We start from the raw sequence: 21,737 nt of genomic DNA on the forward strand, positions 1-21,737 counted from the left end.
ATGTTTGTTAACATTACACTTGAACTTCTGCATATCAGTGCAGTTGGGAAAGCAGAATCCCGGAAGGGAGTTCCAAAGACCCGCAGTTCTGGGGAAGAAACTATCGGAGTAAAAGGCTTTCTTGCACCTAGGGATCTCTACTGTAAAGGGATGAGACTTAGTAGCTTGTCGGGTTTGTCCGGGGTAGTTACGTCGGGGAGGTACAAGTGTTTGCAGTTCGTCAGAGCATTCACCATTAAAGTATTTGTAGAACAGGCAGAGGGATGCAACATCTCGTCGATGGGACAGAGGCTGAAGCCTAGATGACAGTTCAGGACCTATCAGGTTGGCGACTCTCTTTTGAACCCTGTCCAGGAGCGAGAAACAAGCAGCAGATGCACCAGCCCAGATGTGACAAATGTTTCGAAGAATGCAATTCTTCTCGTTAGAGGGAAGAAGTTTGCAAAATATACAATATATATATATATATATATATATATATATATATATATATATATATATATATATATATATATATATACACTTCATAAAATTAAAACATTACATACAGCATATTCGTTATTTTTCGTGATCAATATTCAAGTTACCTCTCTTTAATCATGCTGAGAAACTGCACTCTTCAATCTAGAAATACCAAAAAATACACTCTTAAATTCAGAAATACTAAAATAAATATCAAACATTTCCATTTTTTAAAATTCTGTTGATAAATTTTTTAATCCGTTTTCATTTCAAATCAACCATCCGATATTTGTGTTTTTATAATCTTTAGAATACTCGTAATTCTTAATTGATTCAAGTTTTATCAAATTGTTTGTTTGCCTGTCTTTTATTGTATTTGTTGATTAAAGAGCGTCGCTCTTTTTTTTGTCCTGGCAATTCGTGTATTTTATTGTATTTTTGGATATTTAACATTTACTCTTATAACTACATCTGTAATATTTACTGATTTGTATGCATCTTATTTTATGGTTACCTAACATATGTGTTTGACAAAACATAGTTAAAACTTCGTATCTGTATAATTATTTCATCAAATTCCGATAATGAAAACCTTATATAAACTATATTCGTTACTTAACGTTAGTAATATTCAAATTATTTCCCTTTAATCGGACTGTAAACTGGAGAATGCAATCTTCTATTCGGAAGTACAGAAATAAATATAAATACTCTTTTTTTTAAAAATAATTTTATCTTTATGAGACATTAGTTCCACCATTGTCTTCTATGTTTAAATTTCTGATTTTTAATTTCTTTGCTTGATTCAAGTTAACAACTCGATATTTGTGTTTTATCATATTGAAAATTCTCGTAATGTATTATCATATTACGAATAATCGATATACGATATTTGAAATTGTTTGTTTGCCTGTCTTCAGGGTGGTCTGCGGAAACAGAATCACATTCTGGTGAGTGAAATATTTTGGAAAATTTTCTTTAAACTAAAAAAGTCAATTAAGAATAAACAATTTGGTAACAATTATTGTAATAAGAACAAGTGTAATCCCCTTGTATTATATGTTTAGACAACTAATAAAAATATTATGTTAATAAACTAAATATCTTTTTTTGAACACACACACACACATATATATATATATATATATCATTCAACCACGGTAGTGGTTGAATATATGCTTAAGTCCGAAATTGAATGAATCGAGACACATTCAAACCCCCACCACTAATTCCGTTCGCAACCAAATTTCAAACAGGTTATATAGTTGGATAGAACACCTCATTAGCTACATTTTGAAAAATTTTTTCGAAAATTGGTTCAGTAGAAAAAAAGTTACAACAAAATATGTAGGTTCACAAACAGGAGAGTAAGTACATAAGTGACTAACGCTTTTTTTATTTTGCATAACTTTTTTTGTATATAAATATTTTTTTAAAACCGAACTTTTTTTTAATAACTAATTTTTTTTAACTCTCCTTATGATTTTATAGCAAAAAATGGTGAATTTATCGATTAAAATTAAAAACCGATGAAAATCGAACTATTAATATGCTAATAATTCGCCGGTTCCAAGTTATTATTATAACTACTACTCTTAGAGCTGCTGCTGCGAGATCGTGTCTTGTCCATATTATCATCGTTTTTTTTTAATAATTAAAAAACCGAACTTTTTTTTAATAACTAATTTTTTTTAACTCTCCTTATTATGTCGTATTTGTCTAGAAAATTGTAGGGAAAATCGTAACTTACTTGGCTAACATGTTGTGTGCGTGCTTCAACGTGTAACAAAGAGAAAAAAAGAAAGGTTAAAATGGTGACACACAGTTGACTTTATGGTTACATAAACAACGCAGACTGTCGTCATTTTAACATGATATAATTTAACATAATATTATTGATAATATCAGAATTTTAACATTTTAGATACATTATTATACTGTTTTAGAGTGAGTGAAACTTACACGCTCTTCCTGATTTGTGAGAGTCAGGACGATCAGAACTAATATAGGAAATTATGAATTCGAATTAGTGATAATTACGTTCTTGAAAGGTACATCAGTTACTAACTGGAGTTGTAATCATGTAGCGCCTCTATTTGTAGTATTTCATATGAAGACATATAATTTATTTGTATAGATATCACGATATACTTTAAAATTATCTTATTTATAATATCAAGACAATATTACTGATAATATTGTTAACGGTATTTATTTCAGATAATGATATTTGTAATTTCAAAATACGATTTCAGATAATGTTATTAATGTGAAGCTATATAATTTTGATAAAATAATTACTGACAAAATAGTTTGACGTGAATATTTTTTACTTATTACTACAGGACAAATTGATGAATCTGAAACTGTTGTTGGTAAGTTTTTTGTTGTTTTTCGGAATAAAACTTTCCAGATAAGAAACGTCTTTCCTTTTTTTGTTTTTGCCTCTTGGAAAGACTTTGTTTGTTATCAGTTTCTGTTCTTGGCGGGATTTATTCCTGGGGATTTCGTTTTCCGCTTCATGCAACTGTTTTTGTGTTTTTATGTCGGACATATTTCCGATGGTGTATTTGTATTTCTCGTTGTCTTTGGTCTTCTATGTTGTTCTTACAAATTTGTTCTATAACGAATTAATGAAATGAATCTCAAATAATTTAAATACATTTGCTTTAAACTTATGTTCAATGTATACTTCCTGTGTATTTCCTGTCTTCTGTTACTGTACAAGCTTTCCATTTACATAGGTTTGTGCTTTATCGAGTCCTACATATCTCTACTTTTCTATAAAGAAACTTTGTGTGAGCACGTTCCCTATGGACTCTGAAAGGGCTGGACCGATTTTATTAAAATTTCACACAAATATACTTTATGTGCCTGGCAGTGTTTTTAGATAGATTTTGTATTGGAATGTCTTCGATAAGTATCAATAATCGAAAAAGTCCGATGAAAGAAAGAGGAGGCAATTTTCTTTTACATAAAAGTCACCACTTATCAAGGCCCAATGCCACTCGAGGATAAGGTTTATAAAGTATACAGTAGTTAATGGGACAATATCGTAGTAATCATTAGTAGTTAAAATTTGGTAAATTGGATTAGTTAAGGGGACGACTCATCAAGTATTTGTTTACGTTGGACTTTGACTAAAATTAACGTCTTATACGGTCTAACATCACAGATGCATTTAAGTTTTTGTTACCGCACAAGCATAAAGGCCCGCCATATAAAATCAAGAGTAGTTTCTTTGATATGACATAGGTGTGTTTGAAATGAATATTTCTGTTTAGAGCATATTGAAACACGATACTTGATATTCGCATTTTAAACTTGGATTCAAGACATTATATAAAATAATTTTATAAAATCAACAGTAAGTTCTCTACAGTGCAATATAGACGACAATGTATTGTGGGCTAATAACTGTGGAGAGCATTGAAAAATGGGCGATTTTACAGATTTCGATGGCAATAAAATATAGGAATGTGAAACATTTGTTGATTCTCATTAATTTTCGGGCAATGTCGGGTTTCCGTGCTAGTCAATTAATAAGACTAGTTATTAAATGGAAAACTAAGAAGTGAGAAAAAAAAAAACGGATGAAGATGCCTGGACTCGAAACCGCGTAAAGCAAAATTTAATAACGGACAGAAGTACCATTGGCTGTAGAAGTTGTAAAATACAAATATTTGCGTTAATCTTTTATGATGTCAATCATCGGCCAATGGACAATGATAAAATGAATTACTCATATAATTACGTTGGTTTAATGTTGAAGTCTTTTAGTGATGTTAGCTCGTAAATACTGTTTCACGGCAGAACTAATGTGGCCTTCTATTTACCTTTTATAAATGTGTAGTAAAACAAATTGATTAGATTAATCCGGGCATCTGGCCAGGACCAGCTTGGCACGCCTTATCCAGCTTTGATAGAGTTCAAAACCGGCTTCGAAACCTAGTACATGGTGTCCTTTTCTCTTCTCTGAAACCTAGTACATGGTGTCCTTTTCTCTTCTCTGAAACCTAGTACATGGTGTCCTTTTCTCTTCTCTGAAACCTAGTACATGGTGTCCTTTTCTCTTCTCTGAAACCTAGTACATGATGTCCTTTTCTCTCTGAAACCTAGTACATGGTGTCCTTTTCTCTCTGAAACCTAGTCCATGGTGTCCTTTTCTCTCTGAAACCTAGTACATGGTGTCCTTTTCTCTCTGAAACCTAGTACATGGTGTCCTTTTCTCTTCTCTGAAACCTAGTACATGGTGTCCTTTTCTCTTCTCTGAAACCTAGTACATGGTGTCCTTTTCTCTTCTCTGAAACCTAGTACATGGTGTCCTTTTCTCTTCTATGAAACCTCTTTCCCACAGAACAGATCTTGCGAGCCTGTCTCTGTTCTATCGTTATTTTCATGGCAACTGCTCGACCTAACTCGAATCTATGGTTCTCCCTTGCCAAACTTTCGCAAAAAAAAAACACTCAACCAGCTACAACCGCTATAAACGATTTCCCCCCTTCTCTATCCGTGCCTAAATCTAAGCACAGATTCCATGAACAAAGCTTTTTTTCCCAGAATTGCCTGACTGTTAAACACTTTTCCGCTGGCTTGCTTCCCAGTTGAATATAACATGGTAGTCTTCAAATCCAATATAAACAAATTCTTGTTGAGCCGTCCCCATAAATAATCAAATTTTACACAATCTACACCATTAACGATTATTACACTACCACCTTACATTCATTAACCTTTATCCTCGAGTGGTCTTTGGACCTTAATAAATGGTGACTCCCAAGTAAAAAAAAAGAAAAAAGGTTAATCTAAAAATGGATGAAGTAATTTAAATACATTTGTTTTAATTGATTTTTAATATGTATTTTTGTCCTTGGTGGTTTCCGGTGTTCTAAGATATAAAATGTTGAAGAACTAGGAAGACTGAAGTGGTACCATTCAAACTAGCGACAATTTGTGCTCCAGAAGTTATTTTTCTACGTAGTCACCACCATTCTCAGTTCATTTTTGCCAGAGATTATAGTAGTGGCGGTGCTTGGGGGACTGGAGCGTGCTTAATCACTAAAATGTCTGCACTCACTCTGAAATCGATGAACTCATCTCCTAACTGTACTGACATCAATTGCATTGGCTTTTTAAACGTTCGACATGTGCCAGTGAATGTTGATTGGTTCAATTTTTTTCTGCACGGAGGAGTATAATGCCGCACCTCTGCTTCTGACGCACATCCATGACAAGGTTGCTGTCTTAGAGTCTCACATCGTCAATATCTGCAAAAGAAAGATGAAACTTTCAGAGCATGAATGCATAAGTTCATTCATCATAGACACTGTCTTCGAGTATATATTTGTCTCATATAAAATTGGGGTGTTAGTCCCAGAAAGGGGTCCCTTGATTTCGGAGGACTAGCTGAAGGAAAATGAATACCAGAGATTAATCGGCAGTATGTAACACCTTCCTGGTTATTTGTTCTTCAAATTCCTTAATCTCGGCTCGTCTTTCGTGGTAAAAACGAGATATTACTCGTACTTATCTGCTGCTAGACCATGCTTTTGGTTAACCATAGTAAGTAAATTCAAATTTCACAATTTTTACTTAAAAAAAAGAAAAAGGCACAATCATTTGGTAAGAATAGTTACAAAATCACAATGCTATAATTGAAACTTCATCAATATTTATGTAATGATTCAGATCTGTTCCGACAGATGCTGTAAGCAATGACCAGCAAAGACCATATGTGGGGGTAACCCCACATATCTGAACTTGGTCAATGTAGGGATCACCCTACAGACCACAATTACTATCCAGCTCCCATTTCCCACCTCGGGAGATGGTCCCCTTTTCCCTCCCCCCTCCCTCTCTCTCCACATTAAAAAACGGCCTTGTGCCTAATTTTCTCAGTGGGGAAGCAAAAATACAACAGGTCAGGGCTCAAAGTTGATGCTGTCATTTTGTCTCCGATTGTCTTTGTCTTTATTTCTGCTTTTTGCGTTTGCGTTATGACTTTTTTATCTAATATTTTTTGTCTGTTTTTTTTTTTTCTTTTTTCACGCAATTTAATATTCTATGTTTGCTTTGTTCGTTTTTGGTTCCCAACAAAGGAGGAATTGGACTTAGTAATTCACTCCTGTTCGCACTTTTCTCAATAACCACACCTTGGATTTTTTTTTTTTTTTTTTTTTGAAATTTTGCACAAACGCTAGTCATGGTGAAAGTAAATTTTTTCCAGGACGGATTTTCCGGGATAACTCTGGTTGCCCCCCCTCCCCGGGGGGCATTATAGGGTTAAAATTGCCCCCAAATCGTTCGTTCATTTGTTTGTTCACACTTTTCTCAATAACCACACATTGTATTTTTTTTATTTTTAATTTTGCACAAACATTAATCATGGTGAAAGTAAATTTTAGCCAAAAAGGATTTTCCGGGCTAACTCTGGTTACACCCCCCCCCCCCGAGGGGGGGAATTACATAGGTAAAATTGCCCCTAAATTGTTAATTTGTGGAGGATGACCTCTGCATGCTTGGCTTGTTTTTTTTGTTAAATCATGAATATAGAATTTTTTACGATAAAATATTTTTCTTTTAAAAACTCGCTTTTATAGACCATTTCTTTAAGAGTTGAATCTAAGTTTATGACTTCGATGAAGCGGGTTATGTTTTACCTAGCATTTATTTTTATATTTGTTGGTTATTTATATAAATTTGTCGGTTATTTATATAAATTTACATAAAAATTGACTGATTGGATCTTCATGATAATTGAAATATTATAACACCTTGGTGGAGGTATGTGTTCTCTTTGTGCTTTTTTTCTCTGTTATCAAATTTTCATGAAAATTGACTGTTCAAATCATCATAATAATTTTCATATTATAACACCTTGTTGGAGGTATGTGCTCTTTTTGTGCTTTTGTCGTTACGCTTACAGAAAAATTGACTGATCAGATTTATATGATAATTGAAATATTATTAAACCTTGGTGGGAATATGTACTCTCTTTGTGCTTTTTATTTATTGTATATGCTTAAATAATTGATCAACTGTATGTGGACGATTACAAATCAGATTGTATTGAATTGAAGAAAACAATTCATTGACCTTTTTTGATTAATTTGACCTTTTTTGATTAATTTGATCTTTTTCATTCATTTGACCTTTTTTCATTCATTTGACCTTTTTTATTCGGCTGATACCTGTTTACTCATTTGACCTTTTTCATTCATCAGACCTTTTTCATTCATCAGACCTGTTTTCATTCATTTGACCTGTTTTCATTCATTTGACCTGTTTTCATTCATCAGACCTGTTTTCATTCATTTGACCTTTTTTCATTCATTTGATCTGTTTTCATTTATTTGACCTTTTTCATTCATTTGTACCTTTTTTCATTCATTTGTACCTTTTTTCATTCAGTTGATACCTTTTTCATTCATTTGACCTGTTTTCATTCATTTGACCTGTTTTCATTCATTTGACCTTTTTTCATTCATTTGACCTTTTTTCATTCATTTGACCTTTTTTCATTCATTTGTACTTTTTCATTCAGTTGACACCTTTTTATCATTCATTTGTACTTTTTCATTCAGTTGATACCTTTTTCATTCATTTGACCTGTTTTCATTCATTTGACCTTTTTTCATTCATTTGACCTTTTTTCATTCATTTGTACCTTTTTCATTCAGTTGACACCTTTTTTTCATTCAGTTGACACCTTTTTTTCATTCATTTGACCTGTTTTCATTCATTTGACCTGTTTTCATTCATTTGACCTTTTTTCATTCATTTGTACCTTTTTTCATTCAGTTGATACCTTTTTTTCATTTATTTGACCTTTTTTCATTCATTTGACCTTTTTTCAGACATTTGACCTTTTTTCATTCATTTGTAATTTTTTATTCATTTGTACCTTTTTTCATTCATTTGACCTGTTTTCATTCATTTGTACCTTTTTCATTCAGTTGATACCTTTTTCATTCATTTGGACCTTTTTTCATTCATTTGTACCTTTTTTCATTCAGTTGATACCATTTTTTCATTCATTTGACCTGTTTTCATTCATTTGACCTTTTTTCATTCATTTGACCTGTTTTCATTCATTTGACCTTTTTTCATTCATTTGTACCTTTTTTCATTCAGTTGATACCTTTTTTCATTCATTTGACCTTTTTTCATTCATTTGACCTTTTTTCATTCATTAGACCTTTTTTCATTCATTTGACCTGTTTTCATTCATTTGTACCTTTTTTCATTCAGTTGATACCTTTTTTTCATTCATTTGACCTTTTTTCATTCATTTGTACCTTTTTTCATTCATTTGACCTTTTTTCATTCATTTGACCTTTTTTCATTCATTTGACCTTTTTTCATTCATTTGACCTTTTTTCATTCATTTGACCTGTTTTCATTCATTTGTACCTTTTTTTCATTCAGTTGATACCTTTTTTTCATTCAGTTGATACCTTTTTTTCATTCAGTTGATACCTTTTTTCATTCATTTGACCTTTTTTCATTCATTTGTACCTTTTTTCATTCAGTTGATACCTTTTTTTCATTCATTTGACCTGTTTTCATTCATTTGACCTGTTTTCATTCATCAGAGCTGTTTTCATTCATTTGACCTGTTTTCATTCATTTGACCTGTTTTCATTCATTTGACCTTTTTTCATTCATTTGACCTGTTTTCATTCATTTGACCTTTTTTCATTCAGTTGATACCTTTTTACTCCTTTGACCTTTTTTATTCATTTGACTTTTTTTAATTCTTTTGACCTTTTTTCATTCATGTGACCTTTTCTTTGTGCCTTTGTTCACCATCTTGAATACCTTCACATCCCCAACTGCCACACTCATATTCTGATATGTCGCTTATGCAACATCCAGCTGTATATTGTTACAATGGCCGGGTGATAGTCTTCTGGTTTACCAGGTGGCGTCTCTGTCTTTTCTTCCTGTATGTAATATTTTGTTTATCTCACTTGCTTTCTGATCATTAGGTCATCCCCATAACGGATATTCAAAGAACATTTGACTCGATCAAACTCCCTCCATAATATTACTCCTTAGATGATGACCAAAAACCAGCTTGCAACCCCTAGAACTGCCCGCCGGTGGAACTCTGTTCTGCTGGTCTGCTTTTCAGCTGACTTCAATATTGTCATCTTCAAGTCCAACATAAACAAGTTCTTATTGAACTGCCTTCGCAAATAATTTGATCATAACAAATTTCCTCCGCAAAGGATTTCTACCCTACTATCCCAAAGACTACAATACACATATTAAACTTTATCCTTGAGTGGCCTTCGGGCCTTAATATGTGGTAACACCTTTGTAAAAAAAAATAAATAAATTGATTCTAAGAGCAGAAAAAAGTTGACTATGAAATTGTTATTAACCCTACCAGACCGAGTTACTAACATACTAGTAATTTCCGAAAATGCTATATACCGAGTTACTGCTAAACCAGTATTTGTCATCCGACCACATGTTTTTGTGTTGTCAGGGAGCTAAAAATAGCTACCCAATCGTTACTTAGACTTGATTTGAAGTGAGAATTCCACAGTTTGCCTCGAACTACTACAAGTACATAAGCGGTTACAACAAGAACGACCAGATGACCCGCCTTCACTGTTCATGACGCCACTACTGCTGGCCCTAACCCTAACCCGACGCCGCTTATTCAAATTCCTCATGTGGGCTTTATACAACTCCTATGTGCTGTACCTTTCAACACAAGGAGCTGCGAGAAAACCTCTGCACTTTACAAGATACATTCAAACACTGTCTGGAACTGGTAAGAAACTACCATTCTATAGCCGTTCGCAGAGGGCAAGAACCCTGTGCTTAACACCTGAAGCCAGGCAACCACTTCCTTGAAATTCTGACCACATCTGTGCTGTGTGCATGGAGAAACACTTGAGATACATCACACATCATCCTGGAGTATCTTACAACCCCCCCCCCCCCAAGAAAGTGAACACAAGGTTCTGGTGCACCCACTGCAGATAGTACCTGTGTATCAAGGAGGGCTCCACCTGTTGGGCGGATTGGCACACGAAGGCTGAATACTGGCGGTAGATGAAAGGCAAGACATTACTAACGCATTTTAATTTTTTTTTCACAATTTTGCCCAGTAGGTCAGGCACAGGGGCAAATTACGTTCAGTAGCTCAGGTCTGGTAGGGTTAAGATTTCATATACACAGGAAGCACTATATAAAATTTTAATAGCTACATGGTATATGGGAGGTTATCTCACTTACTGGGTATATGGACAATCTGATCAAGAAATTTTCTGCATTCTTTTGCATGATATCAGAATATATTCCAAAGACAATTTATTAAATATGGATTCTTGTTGATTCTTCACAGAATTTTCTACTGAAACACAGACACGTTCTGGTGAGTAGATATTTTTTTTATAACAATAACTAGAGGGGTGGGCACACTGTCTTGTCCGATCATGAAATACGCTTAAATATATTTTAATCTAAGCAGATTTCGTATTTATTATTAAAGAACCAATTCTCTATTGAATATTATATTGTACCTAGTATATAGTACTGATTTCCCAATTTTTTGTTTTTTTAAAAAATATGACCGTGGTACCATCAGCTAGAATGGAAACTAAAACAGCACTCCAGTCGTGCTCCCTATCTTTTGAGCTATCGACAGATAGATAAGAAAGATTTAAAATTAAACCACTTCAAGCTATGAATGAATTTGCGCATGCGCAAAAGTAACAGAAATACTTCAACAAGTTAAATGAGCATTTTTGCATTTGAACTTGCCGACCTATTTTAGTAGGCGTTATTCATCCATCCAAACAAAGATTTTTTACTCGTTATAATCCATCCTTGGTGTATGATTATTATTTCCTTTTAATTTAAAATTAAGTTAGCAGAGACGCACGGCGTAGCCCGGTCATAAAATACGTTTAAATATGATATTTTAATTTATGCAGATTTCGTATATATTATTATAGTCAATTTTCTGTAGATTCTTATATATTATTAAGTTGCGATTTCAAAAATAAAAAAATATATCCATATGACTTGGATGCATCAGCTTGAACCGAAACCAAAGCTTATATATATATATATATATATATATATATATATATATATATATATATATATATATATAAGGTATTTGCAGCTTCTCTTCCAATTTTCGGATTTTAATCATGCCAAATCACACTTCAATTCCTTTTGACGGATTGATTGTTGCTATTTCTTCTGATGAGTTAAGGACATAATAGATTCACTGATTGATATAATAATTAAGTGATTGATTTTGCGCTATGAAACAGATACTGTCAAGAATTGTATAAGTCAACTGAATTAAAGAGATGATTATAAGACGGTCAACATCATGAATTTTGGAAGATAACTTATTCTCTCTCTCTCTCTCTCTTTATATATATATATATATATATATATATATATATATATATATATAAACTAGATTTATTTTATTATCTATATAGATCTCACGATCTACTTTAAGATTATCTTATTTATAATATCAAGACAATATTAGTGATAATTAGGGCTAGGACAACAGCATATTCTTTTCATTGTTTTGACTCTCGAGTGTGTATCCGTTAATATCTTATATGCTTTTATATAGAGTGGTGTGGGTCTCGGTTGATTAACTATGTCGGATATATATTCGAGTCAAAACAATGAAAAGAATATGCTGTTGTCATAGCCCTACTTACGATTTCAGATAATGTTATAGCATTTCGTTTTAGCAGTTGTTTTATTTCTGTTAGATTTGTGAGAGTCAGGACGATCGGAACTAATATAGGAAATTATGAATTCTAATTAGTGACAATTACGTTCTGGAAACGTGCATCAGTTACTAACTGGAGTCGTAATCATATTGGAAGTATATGTAGCGTGTGTATTATGTCCGAAATTAGGGGGAACAAATCGGCTTTATTTTATTATGTTTATAATATTTGTAATTTCAAAACACGATTTCAGATAATGTTATAGTATTTCGTTTTAGCAGTTGTTTTATTTATGTTAGATTTGTGAGAGTCAGGACGTCGGAATTAATATAGGAAATTATGGAATCGAATTAGTGACAACTACGTTCTATTTGTTGTAATATGATTGATATGGAAACACATAATTTCGATAAAATAATTACAGACAAAATAGTTTGACGTGAATATTTTTACTTATTACAACAGAACAAACTGGTGAATCTGAAACTATTGTTGGTAATTTTTTTTTTAATTGTTTTTCGGAATAAAACTTTCCAGATAAGAAACGTCTTTCCTTTTTTGCCTCTTGGAAGGACCTTTTTATTTATCATCAGTTTCTTTTCTTGGCAGGATTTATTCCAAAAGATTTCGTTTTAGCAGCTGTTTTATTGATGTTTTATTGATGTTTTATTGATGTTTCTTGTCTTCTATGGCCTTCCATGTTGTTTTACAGCTTTTTTTGTGGAACAAATTAATCAGAAAATTCTAAAAGTGGCTTATTTCCTGTCATGTGTGTTTTGTCAATTTTATTTTGTACTGTTCGTACGTATTATATTGATTCTGGCGGGTTTATACAAAGATAGGCGACAAATCGATAGTTTATAAATATTTCCTCTTAATCAAAAATCAATATTACTTATTTTCATGTCGAAAAGAGTAATATATCCAAAAGTTAAGAAAATTTATCGAGTTGAAAGTTATTTATAGTTAAGTCATTTTAATGGAGAATTAGGGAAATTTGCAGGGTTTTTTTTAAATAGATATTTTAGATTAGACAGTGAAGATTGAAAATATGGGACATAACCCAGAAAGCATATTTTAGATTGCTGCCTTTCGGAAAGATTTTCGTTCATTATCGGTTTTATTATTAGCAGGATTTATTCCTAAACATTTCGGTATAGCAGCTGTTTTCTTTACGCTGCTTTTTTGGCCTGTTGTTTTAGAACTTGGTTATGGAACAAAGAAATCGGATAATTCTAAAAGTGGCTTATATCTTCTTTCTATCCATCTATCTATCTATCTATCTATCTATCTATCATGTTTGACGTTCATCTCCCTCGCCAACTGTTATGTTTGCAGGTTGAACCAAATAACGTATAAGGCAATACAAATGAAGACTCAACAAAACAAAGGTAGATCAATAAGAAGTGTATTAGGAAAAGTATATTTACAGTATATTTACATAATGGTTGTCAGGTAAGAGAGTCTTGGCTGGAGAACATATCTGCTCTCGGCTCGGCCTTTGGTGGCTTCTGGTTAACACACACTCAAACTAACCGAGTCTTGCTATTTATGTGTAATATTATCCACATATGTAAATTAGTGGGTGCCACCACAACACTATATATCTATCTATCTATCTTTCTCTCTATCAGATAATTCTAAAAGTGGTTTATGTAATTCATATTTGTTTAGGATGAAGCTAAATATGTATTTCTTATCCTGCGTGTTGATTCTTGGGTGCTTATACAAAGAGAGGCGACAAATCGATGTTTAAAATCATCTCCTGTTGTGCAAAATCAATATTACTTACTTTTCATGGCGCACATAATAACATATCCAAAAGTTAGGAAAATTCTTCGAGTAGAAAATTATTTATAGTGAAGTCATTTTTATGGAAAATGTATTTTTTTTTTTAATATAGATGCTTTAGAAGATTGAAAAAAAAAAACAAAAAAAAAACGGGATATGACTCAGAAAACATATTGTAGATTACATCGTAATGGCGGCCAACATATTTAGACCATATATATTTTTTAGAAATAACAAACACAATTTATATTTGTTTCCATAGAAGTTGGATATCTATTTATTGCCTCCCGTTTTTTTTTTTTTTGCAAATGTTTATTGTATAATGCGTCTTATATTGATGCTAGACTTCCTCATAATGAGATGAGTTTTGAAATGGACAACTTTGATTGATGGTGTCATTTTGTCTCCGATTATTTTCCTCTTTTATCTATGTTTTCTTATAATTGGCGTCTTTTGAGCTTTTCTTCTAATATTTTTTTTTAATTTCTTGTTTACGCAATTTCATATTTTCGGTTCGCTTTTTTCGTTTTTTTTTTTTTTTTTTTTTTTTTTTGCTTAATATATATTTTAAGCGTTTCTACTTTTTTTTTGCCACTAGGAAATAGTTTTATTTATCAATTTTCTATTCTTGAAGTGATTTATTTCTGGGAATGTTGTATTTCGCTTTATGCAACTGTTTTGTGTTTTTATGTTACAAATATTTTCGATGGTGTCCTTGTATTTCTCGTCATCTTTGGCCTTCTGTGTTGTTTTTTTACAAATTTGTTGTGTAACTTAAAGAAATGAATTTCAAATAATCTATATAAATTTGTTTTAATGTTTACTTGACGCCATTTTGTCTCGAACTGTCTCTGCTTTTTAACTTTGGCAACTTTTGATCTTTTCTTCTTTTTTGTTTTTTTTTTGTGTTGTTTTTTTTAACACATTTTTTTGTATAACGAATTCATCAAATCTCAAATTAAGCTAAATAAATTCGATTATTTGATTTAATGTTGAATATGTATTTATCTTTTTTTTTGTCTTTCTGTTATACAACTTTTATATTACGATGGTTTGTTCTTTACCGATTCTATTGAATATATATATATATATATATATATATATATATATATATATATATATATATATATACTAGCAGGCCGGCTGGCGCAGCCCGGTCGTAAAATAGATTAAATATTATATTTTAGTTCATGCAGCTTCTGTATTTATTATTATACAGCCAGTTTATATATTATTATATTTTATTATTATACAGCCAGTTTATATATTATTATATTTTATTATTATACAGTCAGTTTATATATTATTATATTTTATTATATAGCCAGTTCACTATATATTATTATATCTTATTATACAGCCAGTTTGCTATATATTATTATATTTTATTATACAGCCAGATCACTATATATTATTATATTATGCTTGATATATAATAGTGAATTCAAAAGTGATATATATATATATATATATATATATATATATATATATATATATATGATTTTTATACCATCAGATACGATCCAATTTATCATATAATAAATTTTTTTTGAAAGATTTTTATTCATTATCAATGACAACCGCATATTCTTTTCATTGTTATTACTCTCGAGTATATATCCCGCAGAGTTAGACACGATTAATCAACGATCACTCTATATAAAAAAGCATAAGATATCAATGGATATATACCTGAGAATCAAAACAAGGAAAAGAATATGCTGTTGTCATAGCCCTATTTATCAGTTTTTATTATTGATAGGATTTAATCCTCAACATGTCTCTTTAGCAACTGTTTTACTGATGCTGCTTTTCCGGCCTGTTGTTTTAGAACTTTCTTGTGGAATAAAGAAATCAAATAATTCTAAAAGTGGCATTTATCTATCTATCTATCTATCTATCTAGCTAGCTAGATATATAGATAGCTATCTGCTATTATATAAAAATAACTTTGTGTGTGTGCGCGCGAGTCTGTTTCCTATGGACTCGAAAATGTCTGTGCCGATTTTTATTAAATTTCACACGAAGGTACTTTATGTGCCTGGCAGTGTTCTTAAATAGGTTTTGTATCGGAATGTCCTTTTTTATTATTATATAAGGAATTTTAAATTTCTTGTTTTGTTTGATGCGGATGATTATATTAAATTGAAGATGAACGTTGTTAATGTGTTTCTTCTGATATTTTTATGACAGAGAAACGAATAACATGCACCAAATATGAGTATATTGACATAGAGTCCATTAAATTTTGAATATAGAATTGGCCTCTATGGGAGGCTACCTTACATATTTGGATATGATATTTAGGAGCTTAACGTACTGATCAAAGAATCTTTCCAAAACCATTTTGTATAATATCGCAATATATTTCAAAGACAATTTTTTAAATATAAATATTTGTTCATTCTTCACAGAATTTTCAACTGAAACACAGACACTTTCTGGTGAGTGGATATATTCTTATTATAATGTCCGTAACCGGTTAGAGGGTTGTCTCAGAACTATTAGTTTTTGCGTTATTTTTAATTTTTAACATATTTTTGAAAACGTTTATTTTGGTAAAGTTTTCCATTCAAACAGGGTTAAAAGATTTTTTCAAAATAATTTTTTAGTTTTGTACTTTGTATTATTAACTTTTCTCCAAACAAATAATTAGAGGGAATTTTTTTTTTATCAGCGGTTAATTTTATTATTTATTTTATTACATTTTCACCCCAAACAAAGCATATTGCCACTCTGATTTCGGGGGGCTACTATCAGGGACCTAAGTTCCAGGAGTACTGTGTAGGGAGTTTAGCAGCAAGATGTCTGTTCCCATTACACTTGAACTTCTGCATGTCAGTACAGTTAGGGAAGCAGGAAACTAGAAGAGAATTCCAAATTCCTGCAGTTCTGGAGAAGAAACTATTAGAGTAAAATGCTTTCTTGCATCTAGGGATCTCACCTGTGTAGGGGTGGGACTTTGCTGTTTGTCGGGAGTATTTCCGTCAAGGGGGTACAAGTGTTTGTAGTTCGTCAGAGCATCCACCATTAAAATACTTGTAAAATAGGGCTGCAACATTTCATCGGTGGGACAGGGACTGAAGTTCGGATGACAGTTCAGGACCTATTAGGTTGGCGACTCTCTTTTGGACCCTGTCCAGGAGAGAGAGAGACTAGTAGCAGATGCACCAACCCAAATGTGACAGCAGTACTCCATACATGGGCGAATAGTGGCTTTTTAGATTTACAGGATACTTTCTAGCACGATAGAGGGAGCCCAACTTCTTTGCAGCAGCCTTGGCAATGCTCTCGATGTATCTATTCCAACTCATGTTTCCTGTGAACGTTAAGCCAAGGAGCTTGAACGAAGTGCTCTCAGGTAAAATATCTCTAGCCATAGCTATTGTTGGCTGGTAAGGTTTCATGTAATTATTAAAGGAAACAAGCTTTGTTTTGGCAGCGTTGAACGTTACCATCCATTTTTTACTCCATTCCACTACAAACTGAAGATCTTCCTCTAGGGTTTCGGCCATTACTTTAGATATGTGCTCATTAGTTTTCCCCACGTGCCTGCTATAGAACGTGGTGCCGTCGGCAAATATACCCATCTCAGAGACAATTTTACCAGAATTCATTTACGACTATCAAAAATAATAAAGGCCCAAGGATCGATCCCTGGGGTACACCCGCATTTATATCATTTTTTTTTTGGACGTATTCCCATCGACGGCAACCTGGATTCGTCTCTCATTTAAGAAGGATCTAATTATGCTAAGCATTCGTCCAGTAATACCACAGGATTTTCATGAGAAGACCATCGTGCCATACCTTGTCAAAAGCCTTAGATATATCTAGGCCTACTTCCCTCCCCTCCCCTACCTTATCCAGTGCTTGGTATAAAAGGTCAGAGATTATACTTAGAATATCTGGACTAGAACGGGATTGCCTATTTGGCTGACGGTTGATTTAAAGATCCGATTACTATTAAACTCATGAATATTTATAACGTAAATCACAAATATTCGTTTTTTAAATCATAACTATCTAAGTTTTTTTTTCTCGCTCACATGCTCCTATTCCGAATTCGTAATTTTACTTAGCGACTATATAATATAAATGACCATATAATTATCTGTATTCATTGAAATAACAATTGTCAGTATCGAAAATAAAAGAAGTCCTGTATATTTATCCCTAAAGACTATATAATTAATATCTACATTAAATGACTATATAATTATTAATATCTACATTAAACGACTATATAATTGTTAATATCTACATGAAAAGCCCAGATAATAAATAATATCGACTTTTGAAGATCATACATAGTCTATATAATTGCTAATATTCACATTAAAAGACCATATAATTGTTAATATCCACATTGAGAAGACCATATAAGTGTTTATATTCACATTAAAAGACTATATAATTTTAAAAATTCATTAAAAGACTGTATAGTTTTTAATATTCATATTAAGATTATAAAATTTTAAATATTCACATTAAAAGACTATATAATTTTAAATATACATATAAACAAACCATATAATTGCTAATATTCAGATTAAAAAACCATATATTTATTAATATTTGAAGTAACATATTATATAAGTGTTAATATTCAAATGTAAAGACCATATAATTGTTAATACTTAAATTAAAAGATCATGTAATTTGAAATATTCATATAAAAACATAATTGTTAATATTCATATTAAAAAACTATATAATTTTAAATATTCATATTAAAAGACTATATAATTGTTAATACTGACTTTCAAATAAGATTACTGTATATAAATGAAAACTTATATTTTATTTTGAAAAATCCAAACAAAACAAACAAAAAAAACTGAATCTTTTATTTCAAAATTCTCTTCAGAACATCCAGTGGAATCGGAAACCACATTTGGTGAGTTTCTGTTTTTCGAAATAAATCATTATTTGTTGATTACAGAGCGTCGCTCTTTATTTTTTTTTTTGTCCTGGCAATTCGTGTATTTTATTGTATTTTTGGATATTTAACATTTACTCTTATAACTATATCTGTAATATTTACTGATTTGTATGCATTTTATTTTATGGTTACCTAACATATGCGATTGACAAAACATAGTTAAAACTTCGTATCTGTATAATGATTTCATCAAATTCAGATAATGAAAACCTTATATAAACTATATTCGTTACTTAACGTTAGTAATATTCAAATTATTTCCCTTTAATCGGACTGTAAACTGGAGAATGCAATCTTCTATTTGGAAGTACAGAAATAAATATAAATACTCTTTTTTTTATATAATTTTATCTTTTTGAGACATTAGTTCCACCATTGTCTTCTATGTTTAAATTTCTGATTTTTAATTTCTTTGCTTGATTCAAGTTAACAACTCGATATTTGTGTTTTATCATATTGAGAATTCTTGTAATGTATTGTCATATTACGAATAATCGATATACGATATTTGAAATTGTTTGTTTGCCTGTCTTCAGGGTGGTCTGCGGAAACAGAATCACGTTCTGGTGAGTGAAATGTTTTGGAAAATTTTCTTTAAACTAAAAGTCAATTAAGAATAAGCAATTTAATAACAATTATTTTAATAAGAACAAGTGTAATCTTATATAATATGTCTCTTTATTGATTTTAATGTCTGTCCTTGACTAATAATAATATATTAATAAGTTAAAGGTCTTTGTTTTAGCACAATTTTGCAATTATCTTTTGAATTTTGACACATGCGTTGTCGTATTTGTATGAAAACTGTAGGGAAAATCGTAACTTACTTAGCTAGCATGTTGTGTGCGTGCTTCAACGGGTCAGTTGTGTAACAAAAACAAAAAAAAGAAAGAAATGGTAAAATGGCGACACTCAGTTGTTTTATTGTTGACGGTCACGTGGGCGATGCAGACAGATGAATAAAAACGGACGCATAGGGGAACGAGTTGGAAGAAAGCGTGCTACGTATGTAGTCGTGTACAATTCAACTTAAAAACCAGTCGAGTTATTTGTCTAGAAAACTGTAAGGAAAATCCTAACTTACTTGGCTAGCATGTGCCGACACTCAGTTTTCGAAAATTTTCTTTAAACTAAAGAAGTCAATTAAGGATAAGCAATTTGATAACATTTTTTTTTTGTAATAATAACAAATGTAATCTTTTTGTTTTAAATGTCTGTTTATCGATTTTAATGTTTGTCCTAGACAAACTGTTAATAAACTAAGTGTCTTTGTTTTAACACAATTTTGCAATCACATGCGGTGTCGTATCTGTCTAGAAAACTGTAGGGAAAATCGTAACTTACTTGGCTAACATGTTGTGTGCGTGCTTCAACGTGTGGCAAAAAAGAAGATAGAAATGGTAAAAATGGCGACACTCGTTTTTATTGTTGACGGTCACGTGGGCAACGCAGACAGGTGAATAAAACTGAAGCGAATAGGGGAACGAGTTTGAAGAAGGCGTGCTACGTACGTAGTCGTGTGCAAGGCAACTTGAAAGCACGTCGAGTTTTGAAGTTGGAAGTTTTGACAACATTGTGTCGAGTTTTGAAGTTGGAAGTTTTGACAACATTGTGTCGAGTTTTGAAGTTGGAAGTTTTGACAACATTGTGTCGAGTTTTGAAGTTGGAAGTTTTGACAACATTGTGTCGAGTTTTGAAGTTGGAAGTTTTGACAACATTGTGTCGAGTTTTGAAGTTGGAAGTTTTGACAACATTGTGTCGAGTTTTGAAGTTGGAAGTTTTGACAACATTGTGTCGAGTTTTGAAGTTGGAAGTTTTGACAACATTGTGTCGAGTTTTGAAGTTGGAAGTTTTGACAACATTGTGTCGAGTTTTGAAGTTGGAAGTTTTGACAACATTGTGTCGAGCTTTGAAGTTGGAAGTTTTGACAACATTGTGTCGAGTTTTGAAGTTGGAAGTTTTGACAACATTGTGTCGAGTTTTGAAGTTGGAAGTTTTGACAACATTGTGTCGAGTTTTGAAGTTGGAAGTTTTGACAACATTGTGTCGAGTTTTGAAGTTGGAAGTTTTGACAACATTGTGTCGAGTTTTGAAGTTGGAAGTTTTGACAACATTGTGTCGAGTTTTGAAGTTGGAAGTTTTGACAACATTGTGTCGAGTTTTGAAGTTGGAAGTTTTGACAACATTGTGTCGAGTTTTGAAGTTGGAAGTTTTGACAACATTGTGTCGAGTTTTGAAGTTGGAAGTTTTGACAACATTGTGTCGAGTTTTGAAGTTGGAAGTTTTGACAACATTGTGTCGAGTTTTGAAGTTGGAAGTTTTGACAACATTGTGTCGAGTTTTGAAGTTGGAAGTTTTGACAACATTGTGTCGAGTTTTGAAGTTGGAAGTTTTGACAACATTGTGTCGAGTTTTGAAGTTGGAAGTTTTGACAACATTGTGTCGAGTTTTGAAGTTGGAAGTTTTGACAACATTGTGTCGAGTTTTGAAGTTGGAAGTTTTGACAACATTGTGTCGAGTTTTGAAGTTGGAAGTTTTGACAACATTGTGTCGAGTTTTGAAGTTGGAAGTTTTGACAACATTGTGTCGAGCTTTGAAGTTGGAAGTTTTGACAACATTGTGTCGAGTTTTGAAGTTGGAAGTTTTGACAACATTGTGTCGAGTTTTGAAGTTGGAAGTTTTGACAACATTGTGTCGAGTTTTGAAGTTGGAAGTTTTGACAACATTGTGTCGAGTTTTGAAGTTGGAAGTTTTGACAACATTGTGTCGAGTTTTGAAGTTGGAAGTTTTGACAACATTGTGTCGAGTTT

General features: G+C 32.0%; 1 protein-coding gene across 1 annotated transcript in view; it reads left to right on the top strand.

Annotated features, from left to right (window-relative positions):
* Window positions 1-21,737, top strand: part of LOC145268689 (uncharacterized) — a 1,072,728-nt gene that overhangs the window by 345,859 nt on the left and 705,132 nt on the right. Inside the window, exons 52-58 of the mRNA XM_080124201.1 lie at window positions 1,383-1,412; window positions 2,808-2,837; window positions 10,826-10,855; window positions 12,657-12,686; window positions 16,397-16,426; window positions 18,853-18,882; window positions 19,464-19,493. Of these exons, the coding sequence (XP_079980327.1) occupies window positions 1,383-1,412; window positions 2,808-2,837; window positions 10,826-10,855; window positions 12,657-12,686; window positions 16,397-16,426; window positions 18,853-18,882; window positions 19,464-19,493 (210 nt within the window). The remainder of the gene's footprint in view (window positions 1-1,382; window positions 1,413-2,807; window positions 2,838-10,825; window positions 10,856-12,656; window positions 12,687-16,396; window positions 16,427-18,852; window positions 18,883-19,463; window positions 19,494-21,737) is intronic.

Source organism: Euprymna scolopes, chromosome 44 (assembly GCF_053919585.1).
Source record: "Euprymna scolopes isolate OS-2025 chromosome 44, ASM5391958v1, whole genome shotgun sequence".
NCBI classification, from domain to species: domain Eukaryota; kingdom Metazoa; phylum Mollusca; class Cephalopoda; order Sepiida; family Sepiolidae; genus Euprymna; species Euprymna scolopes.